The sequence below is a fragment of the Macaca mulatta genome, chromosome 15, assembly GCF_049350105.2.
Source record: "Macaca mulatta isolate MMU2019108-1 chromosome 15, T2T-MMU8v2.0, whole genome shotgun sequence".
Classification (NCBI taxonomy): Eukaryota; Metazoa; Chordata; class Mammalia; order Primates; family Cercopithecidae; genus Macaca; species Macaca mulatta.
The window spans coordinates 128,880,374-128,901,526 of NC_133420.1; the positions used below are offsets into that span (position 1 = coordinate 128,880,374).

General features: G+C 47.8%; 1 protein-coding gene and 1 long non-coding RNA gene across 3 annotated transcripts in view; one reads left to right on the forward strand and one right to left on the reverse strand.

Annotated features, from left to right (window-relative positions):
- Positions 1–13,769, reverse strand: part of LOC144334804 (uncharacterized) — a 41,021-nt gene extending 27,252 nt beyond the window's left edge. The window contains exon 1 of the long non-coding RNA XR_013405043.1: positions 12,877–13,769. This is a non-coding gene — a long non-coding RNA (uncharacterized LOC144334804). The remainder of the gene's footprint in view (positions 1–12,876) is intronic.
- FBP2 (fructose-bisphosphatase 2) overlaps positions 1–21,153 on the forward strand; it is a 37,427-nt gene that overhangs the window by 4,396 nt on the left and 11,878 nt on the right. Inside the window, exons 2-5 of one of the 2 annotated variants that reach the window (XM_015118080.3) lie at positions 2,443–2,605; positions 5,386–5,478; positions 15,115–15,255; positions 18,992–19,129. In XM_015118080.3, coding sequence (XP_014973566.2) covers positions 2,443–2,605; positions 5,386–5,478; positions 15,115–15,255; positions 18,992–19,129 — 535 coding nt within the window. 2 annotated transcript variants of the gene reach the window in all.

Below are 21,153 nucleotides of genomic sequence, written 5' to 3' on the forward strand. Positions count from 1 at the left end.
ACAAGGGCCTGCGTCTGTGGTCCCCTGAAACGCAGATGCAGTCAACCTAGTTTTGTGGCTGCTATTGTTTGCTTGCTTTTGTCCTGACCAGGAGGCACAGGCTTCGGGGTGAGGAGTGTTTTCCAAGGCAGCTGACTGCTCACATCACGGTTCCTCAGACACAAACGACGTGCCGTGGGTGGGGGTTGTGGTGCGGGGTGAGTGGGGGTGCCGTTCAGGGGAGAGGGTGGGAAACGAGTTTGTTCCCTGCTTAGGGTAGATCAGTGGTTCCCAACCCTGGCTGCTTGTTAGAACCACCTGAGATTTCCTTCCACAAATAAATGGCATTCACAACAGGAGGGAAGGGAATTCCTTTCTTGCCATCCTTTCCTCATAACTCAGTGAACAGACATGGAGCACGTGCTGTGTGTCCGGGCACTGCAGAAACAGACAGAAGGACGGATCCTGCCCTCTGCAAGCAGGTCATGCAGCAGGAAGCTGGTCTGTGAGTGTGGTGAGCACTGAGGAGGGATGATGAGGTGTGTCTGGTGTGTGGGGCACACTTGAGAGGACCAGTGAGGTGTCCCAGAGGAAAAGGAGAAAGAGCAGGAAGAAAGCTGGGCAGAGGGCACTGCTGTGGTGGGAACGCCATTAGTGAAGGCGAGAAGGACCGGAGCCCCTCGCTGGGTGCTGGCCCAGGGACATCTGTGGCTGCTGGAACGTGAGAGGGTGGCAGGGTGGCTGAGCCTCGCTGCAGGGGTGCAGGTGGACACATGAAGGATGCGGCTTCCCTCAAAGTGGAAGAAAAATTCCTGCCACTGTGGAGCTCACAGACGATAAACAGGAGCTAGATGGTGGTCAGGGCAGAGTAGAAAATGCATCGAGTAGGACGTTGGGGACCGGGGATGCTGCTCTAGAGAGACGGCCAGAGAAGGCACCACTGAGAGATGATCCTGGAGCCAAGGCGTGGCTGGCGTGGCCGCCGCGGGGCTCTCGAGGAGGAGTGTCCCAGGTGGGGCAGCAAGGCCAGTGGGCAGCCACAAGGCAGGTGTGTGCCTTGGAGGTTTCCGAGGCTGGGGCAGGCCCTGTGAGGACGAGCGAGACGGGCAGCCATGCCAACCCGGGCACAGAGATTCCACGGTGGTGCCTGACAGCCGCTTGGGGACTTGGATTTTGCCTCTGGGTGAGACTGGAGGGCACGTTAGGAGGACCCCTCCTGTTGCTGTGTTGAGAACCCCCAAAGGGGGCAAGGGTGGAAATGGGGAGAACTTTGCCTATGAATACTCTAAAACCCAAAGCCTCTAGATAGAATGTTTTTTGAGGTTCTCACTCCATCGCCCAGGCTGGAGTGCAGTGGCATGATCACAGCTCACTGCAACCTCCACCTCCCCCGGCTTAGGTGATCCTTTCATCTCAGCCTCCCAAGTAGCGGGGACTACAGGTGTGTGCCACCACGTCCAGCTACATTTTGTATTTTTTTGTAAAGACAGGGTCCCACTGTGTTGCCCAAACTGGTCTTGAACTCCTGGGCTCAAGTGACCTATACGCCTCGGCCTCCCACAGCGCTGGGATTACAGGCGTGAGCCCCCGTCCCTGACCAGCATAGAATTCTCATAATAGCACTCTTACATTGCTTGGGATGGCAGTGAAGAAAAAAATGAAATAAGTCTGCCCCCAAATTTCCTTCTCAGTTCAAGTAACACAGGCTACCACAGGGCAATTTTAATTTGTCCCAGCAGGGCACTGTGTGAGGATAATCCACAAAGGCTTGAAATTCCAGGGGTTGGCCGGGCGCGGTGGCTCACGCCTGTAATCCCAGAACTTTGGGAGGCCAAGGCGGGCAGATTACGGGGTAAGGAGATCAAGACCATCCTGGCCAACACAGTGAAACCCCGTCTCTACTAAAAATACAGGAAAAAATTAGCCAGGCGCGGTGGTGGGCATCTGTAGTCCCAGCTACTTGGGAGGCTGAGGCAAGAGAATGGTGGGAACCCGGGAGGCGGAGCTTGCGGTGAGCAGAGTTCGTGCCATTCCACTCCAGCCTGGGCGGCAGAGCGAGACTCCTTCTCAAAAAATAAAATAAAATAAAATAATTAAAATAAAATAAAATAGAAATTCCAGGGCTGGAGGCCACGGCCCTTTACTTGTGGAGCCCTCAGTTATGGTGATGGGCCTGATTTGATGAACCCCCCGTCTGCTCTGTCTCCCTGTGCTGAGCGTGGATTTGTGTTTTAGTGAGACCGAGTCCTGGGTCATCTCACTGGGAGGCTAAGAAAATATGGCAACAGGGAGGCAAGGCTGAGAGGCAGCCTGCGAGGCATCATCGCCTTCTTCTGCACGTGTGACTTGGAGACTCCAGAGACACAGAACGAGAGGGGAGTGCCCTGCTGGCGTTTGAGCGTCCCCGGCTCTTTGCTGGAGTTAAGACCCCTAGTGACTTCATTTAGCCTTTTGTCTCCTCAGGTATGGAATCGCAGGAAGCGTGAACGTGACGGGAGATGAGGTGAAGAAACTGGACGTGCTATCCAATTCCCTGGTGATCAACATGCTCCAATCCTCCTACAGCACCTGCGTCCTGGTCTCAGAGGAGAATAAGGACGCCATCATCACTGCCAAGGAGAAGAGGGTGCGTCCTGGGGCTGCGGGGTCCGCACTGGCCAGTAGATGATGACACTGAGCCAGAAATAAGCTGCCTTGCTTTTCTTTAATTCCCGGGATTTTCCTCTAGTTCTTCACATTTGTTTTCTGGAAACAAATGATTGCATACTTCTCTAGTTGGAAGTCTTGTGACATCTAGTGAAAGAAGACTCCACAGTAGTCAGTGATTCGTTCAGGAAATAGTTCCGAGGGATGTAGGAACCGCCTCAGTGGACGCTCGTTGGTGGCTGTTCACTTAATCAGTAACAAGTGCCACATTTTTGGGGGCTTAACCTTGTGGAGTCCAGGGAAGAGCTGTACTATACAGCCTCGCACTCCCCCGGCCTCTCATCTCCACCCCCACCCCCAGCCCGCACTTTGTGAGGGGTTAGTTTCAGCAGAGATTTCTTCGTGTCTGACAAGCTGTTAGACTGGTCCAGCCTCCTGTGCTCCTGCCTCGTAGGATGTGAAGCCAGTGAACGCAGGCACAGCTGGCAGGGTCTGCATTCACTGTGGGTTCACACACAGCTTGTTATTCAGAGAGGTTTGCTGATGGCTAAAAGGTTCAATCAATGTTCAGCTGCAATACAGTCAACAGACAAGAGGCCATTTCTTTTTTTTTTTTGAGACGGAGTCTCGCTCTGTCACCCAGGCTGGAGTGCAGTGGCCGGATCTCAGCTCACTGCAAGCTCCGCCTCCCGGGTTTACGCCATTCTCCTGCCTCAGCCTCCCGAGTAGCTGGGACTACAGGCGCCGCCACCTCGCCCGGCTAGTTGTTTGCATTTTTTAGTAGAGACGGGGTTTCACCGTGTTAGCCAGGATGGTCTCGATCTCCTGACCTCGTGATCCGCCCGTCTCGGCCTCCCAAAGTGCTGGGATTACAGGCTTGAGCCACCGCGCCCAGCCAAGAGGCCATTTCTTTGTGATTAGCTGGAGGAATGGAAAAGAAGATAAAGCCAAATTTATTTAACCTCTGCTCTATGCCAGGTACTGCACAAGGCACTTTCACCCTCATCTCACATAATTTAAGCTACATCACACCTATTACTTCCAACTTTCAGTTTCAGTTGATACGACCCTTGTTTCTCTCTCCAGTCTGATGTACCATTGTCTTCTCCGATTGGCCTGAGCCACATGGGTCTTCAGGCCAGTTCCTTTATTTATTTATTTGTTTGAGACAGAGTCTTGCTGTATTGCCCGGCTGGACAGGCTGGAGTTCAATGATGCGCTCTCAGCTCACTGTACGCTGCCTCCCAGGTTCGAGCAGTTCTCCCGCCTCAGCCTCCTGAGTAGCTGGGATTACAGGTGCTGCCACCACGCCCAGCTAATTTTTGTATTTTTAGTAGAGACTGGGTTTTGCCATGTTGGCCAGGCTGGTCTCGATCTCCTGACCTCAGGTGATCCACCTGCCTCAGGCTCCCAAGCTGTTGGGATACAGGCTGAGCCGCCACGCCTGGCCCATGCCAGCTCTTGAATACTCCAAACCTGCTGATCTCTCTGCCAAAAATTCTCGTCTCTAGGATGGGCGCAGTGGCTCACACCTGCAATCCCAGGGCTTTGGGAGGCTGCGGTGGGAGGACTGCTTGAGCTCAGGAGTTTGAGACCAACCTAGGCAACATAAATAAAGATACAAAAGATAAAAATTTAGCTCGGCATGGTGGTGTGCACCTGTAGTCCCAGCTACTCGGGAGGCTGAGGTGGGAGGATTGCTTGAGCCCAGGATCTCTAGGCTGCACCGAGCTGTGACCACACCACTGCACTGCGTCCTGGGCAACAGAGTGAGACTCTGTCGAGAAAACAAGACAAAACAAAAACAAAAAAACAAAAAGAAAATTTGCTCTCTAGGTCTCTGTGTGTTTCTTCATCTCTTAATTCTAGTCAGTCCTGTCGTCAAATGTGGCCCCTCACGGCTCTCCAGCAGCCCCCAGCCTGCGTGGGTTTCCTTAGGGCACGTGCCACAGTCTGCTTGTGTGTGCTGGCCTGTGCGTTTTCTGTCTGTTCTCCCACCGGAAGGTCAGTGCCAGGAAATCCAGCCCTGCTGCCAGGATCGCCGCCCCCTGGAAACAAACCCCGGGCCTTGAACAGTTCTCAGTGTGTGCTGGAAGCTCAGCGTGTGTCTGCTGAACTCATGCATGATGAATGAATGGGCTAAACTGGATTATTTTTTGAAAATTGGATTATTATACAGATGTTGGGGAATTTCCAAGTTTACAGATTATCTAACTTTTCTCCTCTGGCTGAGCAAGAAAAAAAAAAAAAACAGAAACAAAGCTCAAATGAAGCTAGGCCAATACTCACTGGAAAGTCAGGGAGAACTAAATTGAGTGGAGGGAGAAATGACCTCATTTCACCGGAAGTCGCATTACCCGTGTTTAGTTGACCTGGGGGCTCTGGTCTCCTTCACTACGGGTCTCTCAGGACCCTGCACACAGGGGTCTATAAAAAGGACCTGGGGACTTCCCGACGGCTGGAGCTGCCAGGGACAGCAGAGTTGGGTGGCCGTGGGGGACGTGGGTCTCTCAAGACCGCACCCACTCTATCCTCTGGTCTTTGAATCAGACAGGAGAGATGGATACAAAACCCAGAGGAGTATTTGTGTATAAGCCGGCACCCTGCCCTCCGTAAGTCGTGGTGTTTTTTGATAAGGATATTCCGTGGTTCTCAGTCTCTTTTCGATGTGGTGTGCTCTGCCACGCACAGCCCTGACACGGAGCAATTGTGCTGATGGGAAGATGTGCTGACCAGTTGGTGCTTGCCTCTCTGATTTAGGGGAAATACGTGGTCTGCTTTGACCCACTGGATGGATCTTCCAACATTGACTGCCTGGCCTCCATCGGAACCATCTTTGCCATCTACAGAAAGGTGAGTAGACATGCTGACATTTCGCACCTCCTTCCTGTGGAGGTCTCTGGAAGATTCCTGGGCTGAGAGCTATGTGTTTGGAGTCCTACCCTCTGTCTTCTCACCAATGAGAAAAGCCACCGTAGCAAACCACCAACTTCTCTCTGCCTGGAGCTCCCGTTAGAAGGACTGGAATGGCGGTTCTCCCTCTGCCTGCTCTCTGCCTGGAGCTCCCGTTAGAAGGACTGGAATGGAGGTTCTCCCTCTGCCTGCTTTCTGGCATTCCTGGGAGGGTAACGCAGGAGGACAGCTGGGATCTTGTTTTGAAAGTCTGGGTGCAACACAAATGTCAGGCGTGGCATTAGGTTCCAGGTGGTATTCTGAATCTCTGACATCCTCTCCCCCTCTTGCCTCATCTCTCCTGTCCCCAGCCAGAGTTTTCTGCTAACACTCATTGGATTAGATTGAACTAATCTAACCTGGATGGTCCACGTGATCTCCCTATTTGAAATCTGAACCCCTGAGTACACCTGCAAAGTCTTTGTTGCTATGTAATGCCGGGTGTTCACAGATCACACAGAAATTTTCAATTCTGAAAACTTGTCCTTCATTCCATATAAAATGTACAACAGCAATAAAATCCATAGCAACCTTGCCAGGTGCGGTGGCTCACGCCTGTAATCCCAGAACTTTGGGAGGCCAAGGCAAGTGGATCACTTGAGGCCAGGAGGTGGAGACCGGTCTGGGAAATATAGTGAAACCCCGTCTCTACTAAAAATACAAAAATTAGCCAGGGTGATGGTGCACACCTGTAATTCCAGCTACTCAGGAGGCTGAGGCACAAGAATTGCTTGAACCCAGGAGGTGCAGGTTGCAGTGAGCTGAGATCATACCACTGCACTCCAGCCTGGGTGACAGAGCAAGACTCTCTCTCAAACAAACAAACAAACAATCCATAGCAACCAAAGAGAACAGTAAGCAGAGTGCCAGTGATACTGTATATGAGAGTCTTCTATGTATTAGGAAGTTGACTAAACCGTGCTGTGTTACAGAGTCTTGAGAGGGGGAATCTACAGCAGAAATATGAGTATTTAAGGTATGTATAGTTTGGGTTATATTGTGAGAATAATCTGGTAGATATCTAATTCTCAGCCTTAATTTATGCACAAGTGTTGCCTTGGGCTGTAGTTAGGATATCTAAAGTCATATGATTTAAAGACATTGTGGGATTAAGACAAAATACCAGTTTGCTTTCTTGTGTCTTGTGGAGCTGAGGATATGTTTGGGAGTTATTCAGGAAGTATGTACAGCATTTAGTTTTAATTATACATCATGGTCCCCACTGTCAATTACATCTGGGATTCCTGTGGGGCTTGACAACAGGTTGGCAAAATATACATATTTAACAGGCTGGGCAGGGTGGCTCACGCCTGTAATCCCAGCATTTTGGGAGGCCGAGGTGGGCAGATCACCTGAGGTCAGGAGTTTGAGACCAGCCTAGCCAACATGGTGAAACCCCATCTCTACTAAAAATACCTAAAAGTAGCTGAGCACAGTGGCGGGCGCCTGTAATCCCTGCTACTCAGGAGGCTGAGACAGGAGAATTGCTTGAACCTGGGGGGCAGAGGTTGCAGGGAGCTGAGATCGCGCCATTATACTCCAGCCTGGGCAACAAGGGTGAAACTGTGTCTCAAAAAAAAAAAAAAAAAAAAAAAAAATCAGCCGGGAGCAGTGGCCTGTGACTGTGGTCCCAGCTACTTGGCTGAGACATGATAACTGCTTGAACCTGGAGGTGGAAGTTATAGTGAGCTGAGATTGCACCACTGCACTCCAGCCCGGGCAACAGAGCAAGACTCCCTCTCAAAACAAACAGACTACACACACACACACACACACACACACACACACATTTAACAGATTATAGGGGGAGCTATGAGTATTTATGAAGATGGTCCTGACATAGGTGTATTGAATAAATACGCATGTATGACCCATGTTTATTTTGCGGTGGAGACTTAACATGCAAATGTATTCCATTTAGGCCCCATATGTCAAGTTCTTTCTAGGACATAAAGGCACACGGTGCTTTCTGTAAACTGGCCAGACCTGGCCCATGGTTGGTGGTCTTTTATCAGGAGAGCTACTGAAATTAGTCTCTTGTCTAATTAAAGCTGTAGTCTTGGCTGGTGGAACAAGAGGCTGGGGGCGAGTTAGTCGGCTGATCCGAAGGCCGGCGCTTGTTTGGCTGCTGGAGAAAAAGAAAAACCTGTGGCAGTTAGGACACGGCTTCCTCTTCAAGTGCAGGAGTGAGTGACTAGCCGGCTTCCTCTTCAAGTGCAGGAGTGAGTGACTAGCCCTGGCCTGGCGTGGCCTTAGGTCCCATTTCTAACTGGGTATTTTACTGTGACAAACAGTCTATTTTGTCAATCTTAGGGTTTTCAGTTGTGCCTAATTCCAAAAAGTGGGGGAGGTTAGGGAGGCGTGTCTGAGCCTGCTTCCTAACGCGGCCTGAAGTCGTTTTCAGTTTATCTGGGGATTTCCTTCAGCCAAGAGGCAGGTCCATTCCGTCTGTTGAGAGGCTTAGGATTTTATTTTAGTTGATATTCTCTCTTTTTTGTCCAGGTGTTCCAGGGGCAGTATTGATGGCCAAGCTTTCATTTTGTCCCATATGGATGCTGGGGTGGTGTGGTTACCTTCCCTGGGTCCATCATGTTCCTCGATGGCCCAGGGACTTAGAGTTAAGACAGTGAAAGCCAGTTAAATGTTCCAGGCCAGATGGGAGTGGAGGTGGGCAGGCACTCATTAACCTTAAAACCCCTTTTAAGCAATGTAAAAGCCAAAAACCCAAAGCCAAAAGGCGAAGTTCCAAAATTGACTTACCTACAAATCTATACATTGAGCTACTGTGAGCTTGGCTAGTAGCACTTACCTGCACAAATGCAAGCATTTTGTTCAGCTGTCGAAGCCTCTGTAGATCACTGTTAAACAATAGTTGCTCATTTAACCGGAGTGATAATCGAAAGATTTAAAAGGCAATCCAGGCTAGGCGTGGTGGCTCTCACCTGTAATCCCAGCACTTTGGCAGGCTGAGGTGGGTGGATCATTTGAGGTCAGGAGTTCAAGACCAGCCTGGCCAACATGGCTAAACACTGTCTCTGCTAAAAATACAAAAATTAGCTGGGCATGTTGGACCAGCTACTTGGGAGGCTGAGGCATGAGAATCACTTGAACCTCGGAGGCGGAGGTTGCAGTGAGCTGAGATAGCGCCACTGCACTCCAGCCTGGGCAACAGAGCAAGACTGTCTCAAACAAACAAATAAAAGGCAATACAGAAGGTGTTATGGATGCACAAACCTTAATCCTTTCAGATCTCAGCTTTTCTAAGCAATTAAAACCTAATAAAGACAACATAGGACTTATTTTGATAAAATGTAAAGTGTTGTTTCTTAAGCCAATTACCAGACAGGGAAAGAAAAACCTGCAGTGTAGCTGCTTCTCCTTAGGGGAAGCCTATTTGGATAACCTGGAAGTCAAACCTGGAGTGTATCAGGGAAACCTGGAGTGTATCAGGGAAACCTGGAGTGTAAACCTGGAGTGTATCAGGGAAACCTGGAGTGTATCATCAGGGAAACCTGGAGTGTGTCAGGGAAACCTGGAGTGTATCAGAGAAACCTGGAGTGTGTCAGGGAAACCTGGAGTGTGTCAGTGAAACCTGGAGTGTATCAGGGAAACCTGGAGTGTAAACCTGGAGTGTATCAGGGAAACCTGGAGTGTATCATCAGGGAAACCTGGAGTGTAAACCTGGAGTGTAAACCTGGAGTGTATCAGGGAAACCTGGAGTGTATCATCAGGGAAACCTGGAGTGTATCAGGGAAACCTGGAGTGTAAACCTGGAGTGTATCAGAGAAACCTGGAGTGTGTCAGGGAAACCTGGAGTGTGTCAGTGAAACCTGGAGTGTATCAGGGAAACCTGGAGTGTATCAGGGAAACCTGGAGTGTATCAGGGAAACCTGGAGTGTAAACCTGGAGTGTGTCAGGGAAACCTGGAGTGTATCATCAGGGAAACCTGGAGTGTATCAGGGAAACCTGGAGTATATCAGGGAAACCTGGAGTGTATCAGGGAAACCTGGAGTGTATCAGGGAAACCTGGAGTGTAAACCTGGAGTGCGTCAGGGAAACCTGGAGTGTATCATCAGGGAAACCTGGAGTGTATCAGGGAAACCTGGAGTGTATCAGGGAAACCTGGAGTGTATCAGGGAAACATGGAGTATATCAGGGAAACCTGGAGTGTATCAGGGAAACCTGGAGTGTAAACCTGGAGTGTATCAGAGAAACCTGGAGTGTGTCAGGGAAACCTGGAGTGTGTCAGTGAAACCTGGAGTGTATCAGGGAAACCTGGAGTGTATCAGGGAAACCTGGAGTGTAAACCTGGAGTGTGTCAGGGAAACCTGGAGTGTATCATCAGGGAAACCTGGAGTGTATCAGGGAAACCTGGAGTGTATCATCAGGGAAACCTGGAGTGTATCAGGGAAACGTGGAGTGTATCAGTGAAACGTGGAGTGTAAACCTGGAGTGTATCAGGGAAACGTGGAGTGTATCATCAGGGAAACCTGGAGTGTATCATCAGGGAAACCTGGAGTGTATCAGGGAAACCTGGAGTGTGTCAGGGAAACCTGGAGTGTATCATCAGGGAAACCTGGAGTGTATCAGGGAAACGTGGAGTGTATCATCAGGGAAACCTGGAGTGTATCAGGGAAACGTGGAGTGTATCAGGGAAACGTGGAGTGTATCATCAGGGAAACCTGGAGTGTATCATCAGGGAAACCTGGAGTGTGTCAGGGAAACCTGGAGTGTGTCAGGGAAACCTGGAGTGTAAACCTGGAGTGTATCAGGGAAACGTGGAGTGTGTCATCAGGGAAACCTGGAGTGTATCATCAGGGAAACCTGGAGTGTGTCAGGGAAACCTGGAGTGTATCATCAGGGAAACCTGGAGTGTATCAGGGAAACCTGGAGTGTATCATCAGGGAAACCTGGAGTGTGTCAGGGAAACCCGGAGTGTATCATCAGGGAAACCTGGAGTGTATCAGGGAAACCCGGAGTGTGTCAGGGAAACCCGGAGTGTATCATCAGGGAAACCTGGAGTGTATCAGGGAAACGTGGAGTGTATCAGGGAAACCTGGAGTGTGTCAGGGAAACCTGGAGTGTATCATCAGGGAAACCTGGAGTGTATCATCAGGGAAACCTGGAGTGTATCATCAGGGAGACCTGGAGTGTATCAGGGAAACCTGGAGTGTATCATCAGGGAAACCTGGAGTGTATCAGGGAAACCTGGAGTGTGTCAGGGAAACCTGGAGTGTATCATCAGGGAAACCCGGAGTGTATCAGGGAAACCCGGAGTGTATCAGGGAAACCCGGAGTGTGTCAGGGAAACCTGGAGTGTATCAGGGAAACCTGGAGTGTATCATCAGGGAAACCTGGAGTGTATCAGGGAAACCTGGAGTGTGTCAGGGAAACCTGGAGTGTATCAGGGAAACCTGGAGTGTGTCAGGGAAACCTGGAGTGTATCATCAGGGAAACCTGGAGTGTATCAGGGAAACCTGGAGTGTGTCAGGGAAACCTGGAGTGTATCATCAGGGAAACCTGGAGTGTATCAGGGAAACCTGGAGTGTGTCAGGGAAACCTGGAGTGTATCATCAGGGAAACCTGGAGTGTATCAGGGAAACCCGGAGTGTGTCAGGGAAACCCGGAGTGTATCATCAGGGAAACCTGGAGTGTGTCAGGGAAACCTGGAGTGTGTCAGGGAAACCTGGAGTGTATCAGGGAAACCTGGAGTGTGTCAGGGAAATACATAATTCTTAGCAACCACATGAGAAGCTTTCTAATTATGTTGACAAATTTAGACATATCAAGGAAAGTACAGAATCAGGTAATAATGTAGGAAAACATTGCTTTTCTAGACCTTTAAGATAAAACATTTTAGTGCCAGGCCATGATAATAAAATTGGAGGAAAAAGGTCACAAGGGTTGAGGAAAAAGCTGAATGAGAGAGTTATCCTCTCAGGCCTTCTCAAGGGGAGAAAAAGCTGAAAGCAGCAAGACACAGCAAAGCCGAACTTCCAGGATATGATTCTGAGTTTTTTTGTTTGTTTGTTTTGTTTTTTTGAGATGGAGTCTGGCTCTGTCGCCCAGGCTGGAGTGCAGTGATGCGATCTCAGCTCACTGCAAGCTCCGCCTCCAGGTTCACACCATTCTCCTGCCTCAGGCTCCCAAGTAGCTGGGACCACAGGCGCCGCCACCACGCCAGGCTAATTTTTTGTATTTTTAGTAGAGACGGGATTTCACCGTGTTAGCCAGGATGGTCTCGATCTCCTGACCTCGTGATCCACCTGCCTTGGCCTCCCAAAGTGCTGGGATTACAGGTGTAAGCCACTGTGCACGGCCTATAAAATTATTTTTAAAAAAGGATACAATTTATAGAATTATATAGTCATTAGAATTATTATTTCTACTAACTTTAAATTTTAGTGGAAATTTAGTAAGCAAGAAGTCCTGAACTGTTTGTCAGATGTTAGCATTTTATAGATGAAGTCATTTCACAATTTTAGAACCATGTTTTCCTATATTTTATTGTAAATTATTCCCATAATTTATTATAATTCTTTAAAAATTGGAAATGACCCAGACATTCAATAAGCATTTATTATTTAATTTAAAGTAATTTTAAGATTTTAAATTATAGAAAAAATCCACCTACAAACATATATTTACATATATTTCATTTATGTGTATTTAATTTTTTAATCTGTAAGTTTATCTAGATTCTTTTGGAAAGCAGGTATTATACAAAGTTAGTCATTATTTAAAGTTATTCACTGTTAACCATTTCTAAAGTCCGAACATTAGGTGAACACCTGAGAAAGAGCCTCAGAGTAAATCCATGGGCATTCTGCCAGTAACTCAGAGGATTCAGTTGCTTTCATTGAACTAATAATCCTAACTTATTCTTATTTGTCAAAAAATTACACAAAGATTGCTCTGTGTTTGGTTGGGTTATAGTCTTACCATCTTTGTGCCAAACCCTGACACTTCAAACATTTAACAGAGGCAAATATAAAATTTTTTGGCTTAGATACAAATGTGTGCTGATGACTCTGAAGGCATTTTTGTTTTTATTTTACAAATAATTTTGAAGCCAGTTTCATTTATCAAAGATTCATGTGAACTTGGAAAGCATTTGAACTTAATTTATGTGTACTCATTACTTATAAGCCAGTTTGGTAGCATGCTAGACGCGACACAGAACATAACTACAACATGCACATTACGTATCTAAACATGTATACATCCGTCCACAAACAAAGATCGAAGAGCTTTTATCTGAGAACTCTAGCCATGAGAGAGCACCACGAACTCACTGACCTGTGAAAGACGGCTGGCTCCACGTTATTTTCTGACAAAACTGGAAGCTGTTCACACGGCTAACTTTGTTTGCCCTGGTAGTAATCCAAGGGAAGCTGGCAGCCGATTTTGGGCAAAGCAGCCTCTGTGGCAGTTTGGTTTTTTCTTTTTAAATCTTTTATCCTTTTTTTCTGTTCAGTTTCAAATGAGTTTTCAATGTTTATATTCGATTTAGACCATAAACAATGAGTCTTCTCTCAGCACCAGCAGCTTCATAACAGCAGATTAAAGCAGGCCGAAAAGAGAGGAGGGGAGGGAGCTAAAGAAGATTCTACTGAACTCCACAGTTAACTATTTGAACTCTGAATTTTTCCTGTTGTAATTTGCCTATCAGTTTAAAATGTGCACAAAAATGGGCCAGAATATGTAACCAGTCCCAAAGAAGATGACAAAATCAGAGGCTGTGATGTCGGAAACTGTTTTTCTCCTTCAAGGCGAACCCCTGGATTGGACAGGAAATGAGAAAAAGAAAAGAGAGAGACGTAGAGGAGAAAGGTCACGTTTTACAGGAAGGAAGAGGAAAGAGAAAGGAAGGAGGGGAGGCTTGTGAGCCTTCCAGCCACTGCCAGGCGAGGAGTCAGTACCCAGGTTTATCTCCTGTCAGGGAGAGCCTCAGCACCCCACACCTGCATGGTGTGGGATGAGCCCTTCCCACCTTTGCAAGTCCCCAGTCGAGGTGAACTGTTTCCAGCCGGAGGGAGCTATGGGTGCTTTTGGCCAGGAGGAATAAGGCTGTAGGTGGCTCCAAGATAATCAGGAGGATGACTTGGAAGAAGTTGGGGGAGGGAGGGCTGAGTAGAGCTCCAAATCCCTCACCTCAGTTTCCAGTGCCCTCCCCACCCCTGCCCTGGAACAGCCTGAACCCAGCAAGGCGTCAAGGCTGCCACAAATACAAATGCATAAAATGCTCCAATGGTGTCACTAGCGGCCAAGTCTAAATAGAGCAGAGCTCCAGTGACACCCAAAAAGAGGCAGATGGTGGCCAAATGCACTCCGACTAACTCACTAAGTTCCAAAGTTTCAAAGTTCCCAAATCCCAAAGTTTGTCACTTCTCTAAAGTCACTTTCATTGCACCAGTGAGACATTGGAGGCAGCAGGCACTGCAGCCGGAAGAGAAAGAGAGGATCCCCAAGACAGAAGCATCTAGGCAGCTGCCGGAGACTCCCTAGCGTTCCGGCCAAGGGGTCAGGTAGCCACAAGCAGCCGAAGCCCACAGGCAGCCCTAGGCCCTGCCCAGTAGAAACCAGACCGTGGGCTTGGGCCCCCAGAGCACACTGTATGGGCCACTAAAATTGTAGCTGAATGCAGGTCCACATGCTCGCTGCCTGCAGAGCCCAGCGATCAAGAGTGAGGCCGGGTAGAAAGAAAGTGACTTTATTAACCACGACTAGTAAAGGGGAAGTGGCAGATTCCCATCAAAGCAACCACTTTGACTATTTCAGGGGAAGGGAGGGGTTTAAAAGAGGAAAGCTTGATTAAGGAGGGCATGCAGGAATTGTGCTGAGTGCCGTATCTCTGTGTCTTGTTTTTGTGATTATCTTTGGTGCCAATCCACCTGGACTTCAGGCTGACATCGTCTCAACAATGGCTGAGTTGTTAATTAGCCACATTGAAGTAATCTCTGGAATTTTGCAGCTAGGTCTCCATGTTTGGTCTGTCTGTCTCAACATTACCTCCTGGAACTTCTAAGAAGGCACATAATAGATACTAGCATGCAGTTAGCTAAATGTGCAGGGAGTATTGTGGTGAGAAAGGGAGCTATTTTAAAGCTAAGAGAAAAGGCTTCTGCAGTTTGCTTCAAGGTTATATCTTGGAACCCAAGAGAAGGGAAAAATGTTTTAAAATATGTATATCCAAATAGCCTCCCGGGTTCCTGCCATTCTCCCGCCTCAGCCCCCCGAGTAGCTGGGACTACAGGCGCTCACCACCATCCCCCGCTATTTTTTGTATTTTAGTAGAGACGGGGTTTCGCCGTGTTAGCCAGGATGGTCTCGATCTCCTGACCTCGTGATCCGCCCGTCTCACCTCCCAAAGTGCTGGGATTACAGGCGTGAGCCACCACCCGGCCCGTAGCAGCTTAAATTTCTAAGAACTGCGCTTCCTTCAGTGGTTTGAGGAGACTGAAGCCCAGGCCCCTGGCAAAGGGTTCTCTCTGGAGACAACAATAACACATGGCATTTCTCTTCTCTCTTCCGCAGACCTCAGAGGATGAGCCTTCTGAAAAGGACGCCCTGCAGTGTGGCCGCAATATTGTGGCCGCAGGTTATGCATTGTACGGTAGTGCAACCCTGGTGGCTCTCTCCACAGGGCAAGGCGTGGACCTCTTCATGCTTGACCCGGTAGGTACAGATTATGGCATCACCTGTGCCTGGGGACTCCATAGGCCTCTGTGCCTTAATGCCAGTTCTCTGCGATAATGTCCTGGTTATTCCTAATACTTGTTTTGGGGACCAGGGGGCCTGAGAGCCTAGTTTGGGGAGCCAACGCCATCATCAGAAACCATGAAGGGCCTCTCTCACAGTGAGGGCACTCGGGGGTAGGAGTGTCCTGCAGAGCCAGTTGCATCAACTCAGGCCCTGTCCTTAAGGAGCACATTTTCCAAAAATTCACTCAATCTCTTTGGCTTATGAGAACTCCACGGTGTAAGAATCACAATTCTGCAAATTTCCAGCAGAAACTTGGGTTCGTTAGAGCAGCAGCATCTAGTAGAATGCTCTGTGCATTTCACTTTTAAATGCTGGATGCCTTGCCCATCACTTGTGAAATGCTTTGCCAAGTATACTGAGGTCTTGTGAAAACTCAGATAATGTTGACCAAAGAACACGTCAAAACCTGTTGTGTTCACTTAGACCAAAGGTAGGTATTTAAATTTTTGATTTACAGATGTTTGTTGAGCATCTACTGTGTCCCAAAGCACCATTCCAGACAGTGGAGATGGAGCATTGATCAAACACGCATGCCGGCGCTTGTGGAGTCACATGTTAGTGCACATGTGTGGAGAGAGGAGTCTGCAAAATTTCAAAATGACATGGAGTTAACTCACAAAACAGAGTTTACAGTATGGAAACCCAGAAACTTTTCAAATAGAATCTTTCACCTATACGCCCAATAGACCAAGACCCATCGCTGTGTCAGTTTGCTAATGCCCTATGTTCAAAGAAGCTGGCAAACCCTGAGAAATTCTGTGGCTTACAAATATTACCCTCAGACAATAAAACACCCTTTCTAAAGTTGTTGTAGAATAATAGCTAAGAGTTAGATAATTCTTCGTAAATGGTAGGCATGTAAAGTGCCTGTCCTATGAAATTTACATCTATTAATGCATTTAAATGTCACAATGGCCCTGAGGTATGTCCTACTGTTTTCCCATTTTCAGATGGGGAAAGTGAGGTGTAGAGAGAGTAAGTAACTTGCGCACGGTCAAGCTAGTGACTGGTATCAGGAGTCACGCTCCAGCAGTCTGTGCTTTAATTACTCTACCACACTGAATTTCCAAGATAACTGCTCTTGAGTACAAGCAAAATATCTCCAAGAATATTCTGAGCCGTTCTAAAGGTGATGGGAGGTGCTTTGACTCAGGCATCCAACTCAAGGATTCCCAGGCACAGACAGATCCTCTGTTTTCTGCCCTCAGTCATGACACCAGGGCCCAGTCTGGACATGGGTGGGCACCAGAGCTTGTCAACATGACAGAAGGAAGAGCTGAACCATAGCAGCTTTCCAGATCTCTGTGTATCAGCCTGAAACCCCTTTGGATCACATCACCCTACTAAAAAGGACATTTGGGCAAAGACCCAGTGCACAAAGCTTAGTCCTGCTTGACATCCAGCAGAGGCAGCTTGTGGCAGGTGTCACAGTTAGAAATGCCGTGGACGGCGGCCAGCAGCTCACGGAAGCAGCATTCCCTGGTGGGTCACACTGAGCCTGTGAGGTCTGTGGGTCTGCAGGACTGGTGATTTGATTTTGTCAGAACACACATATTGTGGAGGCACAGAGAGACCACCTCCTCTTAACCAACTCTCCATTGTGGGATAAACCTCAGTGTCAAGGCACTCATTCACAAATGGGAGCTGTTGTTTCTTGTGACAAGGATCTGGTTTCTGATCATCGGTAACAGAGTGTATGAGAGCCCATATTAAAAATCAGCGGTTGCCGGTGACCACACAATCAGAACAAAGGAACACATTTTCCAGGTTAATAAAATTGTGGAAACAATATTCCCCGGGCCTGGGAGTCCCAGCCCCAGCCCCAGCCCCAGGAGTGGATCAACACAAGGCGTTTTCACCCACCCTGATGCAGAACGAGCGCCTCTGTCCAGGTGGTGAGGGAGTGCCGCTGTTCAGATGACGGTTGCACATCTCCACCCTCTTTGCTGAAGAGCAAGAGTAAAACTGACCCCAGCTCAGCTAAGTGAAAAGAGTTACTGCATTGATGGGAAAGCTGAGGACCCTGGCTAGGAACGGGCAGGACTAGAGCACCAGGAAGCAGGAGGCACGGCAGTGGTCTCGCAACATGGCCGGTCTGGCCTGGACACCAGCCCTGGTGCTGCGCCTCTCACTCAGGTTTCAATCCCAGGGAGGGTGTCTCATTTTCAAGCTAAGGCACGTGCCTGACCTTGGCCTACAAGGGGCCCAGATATGAGTCTTCCTAGACTGGCATCCAATGAGAAGAGTTAATTCTTCAAAGCAAGTCAGGGCACTTTTCAGAAGTAGAAATCAGCACCGAGCTGCTCCAAAGCAACAGATGCCCACAGCGAATTAAAGCTCATGAGTCAAAGACATCACTCGTGCACCTGTAATAACCAGAAGTTAGATTTAGCAGGCACTGCAGAGCAGCCGTGGGGTGCTGCATAAGGAGGGAGTTGAGATGGGCTTATAGCACTTGGGGTCTTGCTTGGTGATTCTAAACAGGATTTGAGGAAGAGAGGGTCAGTCTGCATTGGATATTGTCTGGAAGTGGGTGCAATCAATGACTAGTTACCTTAATAATTTTTATCTAGGAGGCAGGGCGATTGAAGTCATCGATACAGAAGTGGTTGTCACTCATGTTAGGCAGGAGAGGATTGCAGAGTTGTTTTTGTTATTGAGTCTCCTTGGCACTGACTTGTTTCGGACACGGACAGTGCCAGCTCTCGTAGCCGCACCTCTGCTATGTGCAGTCATTCTGTGGCCTTGTCTCTTTTTATCCTGGGAATACCCCTGATGTTCCGTGGGAACCTTCTGACCTAGGTGTCAACTGTGAGCTATCATTTTGGAGTTTTTCACTGTCTCAAAATCTTTGACATTCATCAAAATGGATCTGGTTTCCAGGCTCTGATTTTCCTCCTAGTGACTTTGACAGACATGAGCATTGAAGGTGGTATCTGCCACAAGCTGATCACATTTTTAATGACTTTTAGTGATATTACCAGAAACAGACAAAGGGGTATTTGGGAGATGCCCTGCAGGTATTGACCACGGCGGCTCCAGGGGGACTGCAGAGGGACTGGGCGTAGTTCTATTAATGTGTCTGAGGATTCCTTTAGATTTTACCAACTTTTTCCTTATGCTGGGTGAACACAGTTTCTTCCTCTTTTCCCCAGATAAGACTGGGACAGCAGAAACTGTGAATGGTTTCTACAGTTTAATCACTAACATAAACCAAACAACTGTACCACAAATTAATGGTTAAAATGCATCCCTCATACAACAATGTAACTTCTTCCTCTCACTGTTGATGGCCCATCTTCCTGAAAACGTTAATCTGGGGGTGAGAACTGGGGAGACACACACAGCTGGGTTCCTCGTACCTCGCTGACAGTGGAAGCCACAAAGGAAGAGAAAGAAGACTATGGCCTCTTCCTTTGAATTGTCTTCCTGCTTGCTGTGTTACTGCTTGGGCTTCCTGTGGGCTCCATGTGATCCCTGATCTTCCCACCAGTTGCGAAACCACCACAGGGCAGGCTCAGAGTGACCACAGCCAAGCCTGGGCTCTGCCAGCAGGCCCCCATCTCCTGCTCTCATTGTGGGGATCCTGCGGTCGGCTTCTGTTTCCTGGCTTATCTCCTCTTCCTGGCATCTCTCTTCATGTTGCTAGGCTCTTGGTGAATTTGTCCTGGTGGAAAAAGATGTCAAGATTAAGAAGAAAGGAAAGATTTACAGCCTGAATGAGGGCTACGCCAAGTATTTTGATGCAGCCACCACTGAATATGTGCAGAAAAAGAAATTCCCTGAGGTGAGTGAAGAAAGCCAGGTGGGTGGCACAGAATGCTGTCCCCATGGGGTCCTGTTTGGGTGGTGGCTTCAGGGGCTTTGCTGAAAGAGGTTGGTGCCACTGTTCATGGCTGTGGTCAGTAGGAAGATGATGGACTCTGCCTTTCTTCATAAGCATTTAGTATCTTATATAGCTAACATTTACCTTCTAAAGGTAGTGCTTATCTTTACATTTGAGCTTTTCCAGGATAAATTCTTTGTAAAGAAGGTAGAGATCACATTTACAAAATTCAGAGCTCAGGCCAGATCCTCTCTGAAGTCATTTGTTTAAACTAAACTCCAACCTATAGATTCACTCACTCGTTGCGTTTGCTTTTAGAAGAAATTATATGAGAGGCCCTCAAAAAGTTCATGGAAAAATGAAATTAAAAGAGATTAAAAACATAAAATATAAACTTTAGTTCTCAACATAAGCTCCATCAGGTTCAGATGCTTTTGTAAGGGCTCATACCCACCCTTTAATCCGTCTGTAACGAACTGAGGCACGGGAATTTAACCCTGTCAAGGCTGTCTTTATAATGTTATTTGCCGAAGAGAAATGGGTGCCCTTTAAAGGTTTTTTAAGATTAGGAAACAAAAAGAAGTCAGAAGGAGCTAAATCAGGATTGTAGTGATTTTGCATCAAAACCCTTGCAAAACTGCCATTGTTTGATGAGAAGATTAAGCAGGAGCACTGATGTGGTGGAGAAGGACTCTGGTGAACTTTCCGGGGCTTTCTCTGCTACAACTGTGGCTTTCTCGGAACACTCTCATAATAAGCAGACGTGGGCCAAGGATGTTTCTCCCCGGTGTTGTAAAAATGAATGGGTATAATTATCAAGGGCAAATTGTATCCTACACCTTCAGAGGCCTTTGCTCTCCTCCCCCAAGTTACGAGCATCTATAGTTATCCCTCCCTCCCGCCCTCGCTCCCTCCCGCACTCTCACCTCTCTCTCTTTCTCTCTCTGTCTCTCTCTATTATCTCTATCTATCTATCTATCTATCTATCTATCTATCTATCTATCTGTCTGTCTGTCTTTAACTGATAGATTTCTCATAGCTTTTCTTTACAGAGCAAAGGTTAGTTAAAGAGTAGAAACACCTGTCTCTGTTATGTCAAGTCCTCTGGGCTAAAAAACTAGGAGCTTAGGAATATGGGTTCCATCTCTAGTTCCTGATAATTCACTGTGTGTCTGTTGAAAGATTCTTTCTGTATTTAAATGTTTTGATTTTATAACTTAATGTTTTCTCCAAATATAAAAAGTATGTTCCTGTGTAACACATCACATGGAAGACACCAAAAAATATAAGAAAATGTAAACAAAATCCATGTGTAAGGTACTTCACCCTCAAAAACCCCACTGTGGGCCACCACATCTGGCTAGTTTTTTGTATTTTAGTAGAAACAGGGTTTCACCATGTTGGCCAAGATGGTCTCGATCTCCTGACCTCGTGATCCTCTGGCATCAGCCTACCAAAGTGCTGGGACTACAGGCGTGAGTGACCACGCTCAGCTGAACATCTTGATACATTTCTCTAGGGTTTGTTTTCTGCAAATGTGCTTACCCAGTTACCAGATGTGGTTCAACTGGAAACAGTTTTTAAACCTGCTTTTCTACTGACTTCACAAGCATTTCCGAGTCAGTAAAAGTTCTTCAAAAGCACATTGCTGTGCGGTAACATGCTTAATCATTCTCAGGTTGTTCCACACTTAGGCTGTGTCCAGCTTTTCACTCCATAAATAATGCTGTAGTGAGCCCCTTTGTACCTCATTTTTCTAATCTGAAAATTCCCTTAAAAGGCATTCCTAGAAGTAAGGCTGGGCATGGTGGCTCACACTTGTAATCCCAGCACTTTGGAAGGCCAAGGTGGGCAGATCACTTGAGGTCAGGAGTTCGAAAACAGCCTGGCCAACATGGTGAAACACCATCTCTACTAAAAATACGAAAATTACCTGGGTGTGGTTGGTAGGTGTCTGTAATCCCAGCTACTTGGGAGGCCGAGGC